Source organism: Priapulus caudatus, unplaced genomic scaffold, assembly GCF_000485595.1.
Source record: "Priapulus caudatus unplaced genomic scaffold, Priapulus_caudatus-5.0.1 Scaffold160, whole genome shotgun sequence".
NCBI classification, from domain to species: Eukaryota; Metazoa; Priapulida; class Priapulimorpha; order Priapulimorphida; family Priapulidae; genus Priapulus; species Priapulus caudatus.
Genome location: NW_014577221.1, coordinates 354,994 through 362,064, shown reverse-complemented (window position 1 = coordinate 362,064; position 7,071 = coordinate 354,994). Strand labels below are relative to the sequence as shown.

The window sequence follows — 7,071 nt, the reverse complement described above, 5'->3', positions numbered from 1 at the left end:
TGGTTCTATAGCAATCGAGATATGTATAGCAATCAGAAATATGTATAGCAATCAGAAATATGTATAGCAATCAGAAATATGTATAGCAATCAGGAATATGTATAGCAATCAGAAATATGCTCATTAGATTGAATGAGTGAATGAAAAGATAGTAAAAGTGCTGAGGCAGACGCACTGGGAGAAGTCTTCCTGGTGCAGGGTGAGGACAATGGCACCGGTTGTGTCCGACACTGCCATCAGAAGAGGCTGAAGTGCTGCTTGCATCAACTCTACAACATCCTGCAAGTAAACATCACACTCAGCCTAACCCATCGCTACCGGTCCGCGATCGGTGTACAAACACATACCATGAATACAGCGCATGTCCGGGAAGAACCACTCTTAAATGCATGCACTCATAAACGGAAAATACAAGATAACTCAAAATTGATTTAGACTATTTGAATTAAAACGTTGACATTGATCGAGAAGTCACAGTCTGCAATACGTTTAACGATGCGGTAATCATAAAGACCACTGTCAACGACGTGAGTTTGGAGAGCCATTGATTTTGGCCACTAACCTCTAGCGATTCCTGCATGTAGCTTATAGCTGGCGGTGGAAACCCGGATAGACCAGAGAGCACCTGAAAACACATAACCATTAATTCTCCCACCGAGATCCAATAATACATCTCCAATATTACGCACAAATACATTACGAGCAATATTACACACCAGTGCACCTACAGCCAATGACATTGAAGTTTTGAATGCATACTTCACCGTTTAAGACAGGAGTTCTTAACCTGTGGTCCTGCGGTCCCCCAAAGGGGTCCGTGGATGGACTTCAGGGGGTCCGTGAACCCCATTGTATGCAATATTTTGTGTTTATATGCTTATGTGCATTTTTCTGGGAAGGGGTCCGTAGCTTTCACCAGATTCTCAAAGGGGTCCATGACTCAAAAAAGGTTAAGAACCACTGGTTTAAGAAGAGCTTATTTCGGCAACGATTGGATTTGTTTCAGAGGAATGATAACATTCTGCCGAGTGATCGTTCTGACGTGACGCACCTTGTTTATGGCTTTGTGAAATCTATACAAGGTATTCACGACACCGGCATTCTGTCTCTGGCTCTCAGTAGCCGGTCCGATGACCTGCGTAGCTTCACTATCCATCAACAGCAGCTGCTCACATTTCACTACAAATGAAAGATGACATCATAGGTCGCAGACGACATCATAGGTCACATACGACATCATAGGTCACAGATGACATCATAGGTCGCAGACGACATCATAGGTCACATACGACATCATAGGTCACATACGACATCATAGGTCACAGATGACATCATAGGTCGCAGACGACATCATAGGTCACAGACGACATCATAGGTCTCAGATGACATCATAGGTCTCAGATGACATCATAGGTCTCAGATGACGCATAGGTCACACTTCATAGCTCGCACACTGCTGCCACAGACAATCAACTAGCCACAGCTGCCCAGCCGGGTGTAGTGAATTGGATACATCTTCAATGTAACAATTCTATATATTCATCCATTCATTCATCTATCTATCCACTCAACTGAGATAGATACTGATTGAGCGAGAAAAGTTCAACTCTTCTAGGGGTTACAAACCCACTCATCTCCACACACGGTATATACCACACTTCCTTTGAACAATACAATGCAGAATATGATAGGTGACTACTGAAAATCAATAATTGTTTGCTCAACTAGTTTTTCTAGTTTTTCAGCATCACAAACCTCATCACGGCATAGCAATGCAATAAGTTTTCAGGGACAAAGGTGGTGTTTTCCGAATCACCCTAAAATGACGTCACATGCACACCTGTGAAAAGCTTGATGGTCTTTGCGACATTTTTTCCGATCATGATGCTGAGAGAGGTGTCCACGTTAGCTACATTCAGCTCACTGCAAGGACACGCAGAATGAATAACAATGTTATTGAATTAATCATGTCTCAATTAATTAATTAATTATTAGCACAATTATTCATATTAACAATGTGAATTCTCAAAAATGCAAATATGTACACAATATCATCTTCATTTCATACACACGTGTAGTCTTTAAGCTCGCGTTAAGAAATTCGGATGCCTTGATTACAGTACTATGTTATTGTTTCTTTAGTTGGGCAACGATCAACTCTATACTCTTGAGTCCTTGACGAATATGCAGGGTTGCATGTGACACCGCTAGGGTTTCTGCCAGAAAATATTTTTGGGTATAGAATTTTACCCTTTTCCCCTCCTGGCGGAAACCCTGACCGCGAATACATTCATGATACATGTGAGCTAGCTGAACCGCCTTGGGGCCTGTACCTCGCGACGGTCTTTACTATCCCATCCACCTCGTCGTTAGTGGGCGAGCTGTACGGTCCTGAGGAGAAGGCGAGGTTGATCGGGTCGAAGAGACGAGACAGCGAGCGAGACAAGTAGGCGTTCTCGAACGCGAGTAGCGAATGCCGCATCGCCTTCTCGGGGCTGGAATCGCACGAGAAAACAACACGTGAGACCATACACATTCACTGCGAAATCTTCCTTGGGAAAATTCCCCCGTAAATGTGTTTTCCAGCAAGCGTCGATGCTCACGGGAAAATGCCGCCATCCTGTGGTGCATTTATCCTATTAATTATTTTAATTATTAATTATTAATATTTATTCTCATTACGTGCTTCACGTCACTGCTTCTGTTGTTTTCGAATAATATATTATATAAATAAATATTCGAATAATATATTATATAAATAAATATTCTAATAACATATTATATAAATAATATATATTCAGTGTGCTGATCGTCTTCAGAATGAATCATGCAACCGGCTAGAATGCAACAACAAAGACGTAATTACGGGATAGTTTACCTGTAATCACTAGAGAGGGCGCTGTTGCCGGTCGCTTCCAGCCCGTCGAGTGATGCTGAGATAGTCAGCTTGGCCGTGAACTGTTGCAGCCTCTTCCATAAGTCGTTATAAAGACGTAGCAGCTTCGGGTATTCCCCATCAAATGCCTGCTTGATGAATGACGAGTCTGAAACCATTTAACACTCGTTAAGCAATCGCAATAACGAACAAAAGGGCCTCTGGGTTATTCTGCTTGCGATGTACTAGGATGTAGGACGTATCACAGACGCCTGAATCAGATGAAGTCTCATAGAGAAATTTACAAGCTTATGTTGAAAAGTGTGTTGAAAACAAAGGAAACACTAGAACCGGAAGAAAAGTACAGAAAGGATTAGCTATCTAGTTACGTATACCTGAACGTGGACACCCCAGGTTGAGAGAGATCCTAAGTTAAGAAATGCAGATCAGGGTGCATTCCAACTGGGCAGAGAATGTGGCACTGGGAGGGGAGGAAAGATAAAATAAAAGATAAAAGACTCTTTGATAATCTTAAGGAAGGACCACTACTGCACTTCATGTTTCTCTGCCCAGACTGCATTCAGCCCAGATTTAATCATGACTAGTTTAAACATTCGTACTGACAATGACATCAAAAATCAAAATCAAAATAAAAAATGGATGACAGTCGTTATTGCCTAGATTTTTTATATTAATTAGCAATAATAACTAGATTGCATTGCACACCTCATTGGTAATATAGAAATAATGAGAATAACTAAGAAATTGTCACATTACCAGATGGATCTGTTCGATTACCAGATATTTCGAAATTGATAGAGAATTCCTGATTACCCAATCATGTTTATTAATCACTTACTATGAACAGACCATGTTTACCAGTGCTCCTTACCATTAGCTGCTTTTGAAAATTCTTCGGTAAGAATTTGCGTGACTGCTTCCCAGAATGACTGCACAATTGTGATGCTGCCGTCCTGTATAAAGCATTGCAAGAAATACAGGTGTGGGACAACTTCCAGCAAAAACTAGCTATAACTTATTCTTGTCGAAATGTAAATGTAATTCTACAACACCAGCATTTAAAATCGTATCAATTTCGTTATCTATTAGACTGCTAATCATGCAGGGACCATCGAGATAGGTGAGGGAAATCACCGGCCTCGTTCAATTTGATTTCACTTATCTCTCGCACTCACTCTTTCTTTCTCGCTCTCTCTCGCTCTCTATATATATATTTTATTATTTATATAGCATTCTATATACTATTATATACTCATTCTATTTTCATATTCATATATGTGTAAATTGTTTAAAAACAATATAATTTCAACGCAAGAAGATTGTAATGCAATCATTATCAGAGCACAGCAATGTAATTATATACGAGCTACAACACAACAGTGCTGACCATGTTATAATAAAAGATTAGTAGATTATAAGAAATGGCTGAACTGTGGCTTAACAATGGCTTAACAAAAATGGCTTAACAAAAATGGCTTAACAATGGCTACAGATCATAAGAAATGGAAAATCATAGTAGCTTCAGTCTTACTTTAAGTAGTTCGTCGACGAAGCAGACGTGAGTCACGGGGTCGCGTTTCTTCTCCAGTACTTTCTGCAGGTGCTCCACCTGGCTGCAGGTCGAGTAAATATTATCCATTAACTTCGCCATGTTCGTCCACAAGGTGGCTCTGTAGGCGGCGGTATTTCCTGGCGTCGGCATGGCTGCGCGTCCTGGACCTCCTGAGAGATGTGGTCGAGTATATTATTTAATTATATAGTATTTTATTTATAGTCTGAGACCTCCTGCATTTCTCAGCGAATAACAGCAAGTACTTATTATGTACATGTGAAGGAATTTGGTGAGATTCACTCTAGGCAATGCTGAGTGCCTGTAAGCTTAAGCTGGGACGTGCAATCACAGAATCACACACACGCACTCTCGCATGCACGCACACACCCCTACACACATACAACACAACACAAAACACAACCCTACGCATGCGCGTGCTCGCAAACACATGCACACACACACACGCACACACGCACACACGCACACACACACACACACATGCGTGCCTACACGTGTCTGCGTATATATACCTTTTCCCCTGTCTGGTGGTGGTTGAGACTGCTGTATCACACGTATGTCCAGAGCTGTCTTCACGTTTTCGTGAAGACCCTCCCTGCAGCACCCGACAACTTTGTCAACGGTATCCTTCAAGCAGCCAAGATTGTAGAAGACCTGCAAAGCTGTCGCCACCTGTGTTTGATTCTGCAAACAAGTGGAAAGCATCTCATATTAATACTAGACGGTATTACCATTGCAACTTATGCGATACGTTAAGTTAACAGTGCAGGCCAGTGAAAGACTGGTGTGTCAAAACACTGTAGTTAACCCACTACGAGATAACTACAGGGGTAAAGGGGGGCTTATGTCGGGCTTGCGAGCCGACTCGACTGGAAGCAACTGGCTGCAATTCACTGCGACTGCAGTGCTTAGGTTGGTCGACTGCGAGCAACTGCCTGCGACTGGCCACCACTAGTTGCTCGGAATAGAACAGTGGGCAACTGGACGCAACTAGTCCCTGCCGATCGCTTCCAGTTGCTCGAAATCCAGTTGCTTCCAGTCGAGTCGGCTCGCAAGCCTGACATAAGCCCCCCTTAAGACGACACCTATGGGTATTAATATAACACAGGTGGAAGAGGATCTTGGTCGCGGGTTATTTGGAAACAAGTGATAGGATATAGTTGTAGGAGTGAATCTGACAGGTGCAAGAAGATAGTCGCTGGTTATTTTGAAACTGGTGTGAGGACATATTTACAGGTGTAACAGTGACACAGGTGTAAGGAGAGTGTCGTAGGTTTAATGCAGACGTAGGTGTAACGAGATTATTGCAGGTGTAACAGTCACACAGGTGCGAGGAGACAGTTGCAGGTGAAAATCTACACACATCCAAGAAGATGATTGCAGGTGGAAACCCGAAGCTAGTCGGAGGTGTAACGTTGACGCAGATCCACAAAGATGACTGCAGGTGAGAATGGGCGGTCGGCTCTGACAGACGACTCACCTGTGACTCCATGCCCTGCTTGAGCAGCCTCTGGGCCTGGCTGTCAACATCGCGTCTAGCCTGCTTAATGAACTTCTGGTCCTTCTCGATCACGTCCACTCCAGACAGGTCGACGTCCTTCGTCAGGTAATCTGCGGCAGACGGAACGGTCAAGAGCATGTACTGTTTGCGATGTCGTTCCGCCTCGGAACATAAGTCACACGCAGGGAGGTTCACAGCTTATGATCGTTATAGTTCATCACATGACATAGGTTAAGATCGTGATTCACGTTCATTTAAAATTCATTTCTGCAAAAATCGGAACTAAATTCCTATGAGAACATTGGTTTGGGTTGTATGCGTGAGTCACCCTCAGTAAGTATGCACACGTATGCAGGGATCTTACTAAAATACATCTCATCTTGTATATATCTTATCACCCCCCCACCCCCACCCCCGATGACTCACCGAGCTCGCTGAGGCTCAGTGCGGCCTTGGTGATCTCGCGCGTTCCTCCCTCCAGCTGACTCTTCAGCTTCCTGCTCAGGTAGAGCACACGGATGATGACTCGCAGGAGGTCACAGGTCGCCTGCATAACACACAGTGGGGACACAGGTACATAACACACACACACACACACACACACACACACACACACACACACACACACACACACACACGCACACACCACATTGCGAATAACAGACAAGCAGGTATAGGCAGGCACGCAGGCGGGACTACAGACTACAGACTACAGACGATGCGAAGGAAGGCCGGCTAACTGGCGGACGGTCACGACAGGCAGACTCGAATACAAATAGCCTATAGATGTTAGTTAGCTCCCATGAGAGCTAGACAGTTAATGTAGGTAAGCGAGATGGTGACTGAGTGGAGCGGGAAACAGGAATGTGGGCGGTTAGGCAAGCTTACAACATGACACTGCACACGCGTAGCGATTCCCATGGCGTTTGTCGCTTTACAAATTTGTAGTAGTTTTAGACATACTCGCGTTCGCGGGCGCGCACGCACACATCACATGCACAAACGCGAACACACATGCACACAGACATACACGCACACACGCACACACACACGCACACACGCACACACACACGCACACGCACACGCACACGCACACGCACACGC

At 43.9% G+C, this 7,071-nt stretch overlaps 1 protein-coding gene across 1 annotated transcript in view; it reads right to left on the bottom strand.

Annotated features, from left to right (window-relative positions):
* LOC106806429 (conserved oligomeric Golgi complex subunit 5-like) overlaps positions 1-7,071 on the bottom strand; it is a 14,723-nt gene that overhangs the window by 4,942 nt on the left and 2,710 nt on the right. Inside the window, exons 6-16 of the mRNA XM_014808358.1 lie at positions 6,394-6,514; positions 5,947-6,077; positions 4,979-5,150; positions 4,428-4,618; positions 3,768-3,849; positions 2,879-3,044; positions 2,334-2,495; positions 1,841-1,923; positions 1,052-1,179; positions 563-625; positions 176-279 (exon numbers count right to left, since the gene is read on the bottom strand). Of these exons, the coding sequence (XP_014663844.1) occupies positions 176-279; positions 563-625; positions 1,052-1,179; positions 1,841-1,923; positions 2,334-2,495; positions 2,879-3,044; positions 3,768-3,849; positions 4,428-4,618; positions 4,979-5,150; positions 5,947-6,077; positions 6,394-6,514 (1,403 nt within the window). The remainder of the gene's footprint in view (positions 1-175; positions 280-562; positions 626-1,051; positions 1,180-1,840; positions 1,924-2,333; positions 2,496-2,878; positions 3,045-3,767; positions 3,850-4,427; positions 4,619-4,978; positions 5,151-5,946; positions 6,078-6,393; positions 6,515-7,071) is intronic.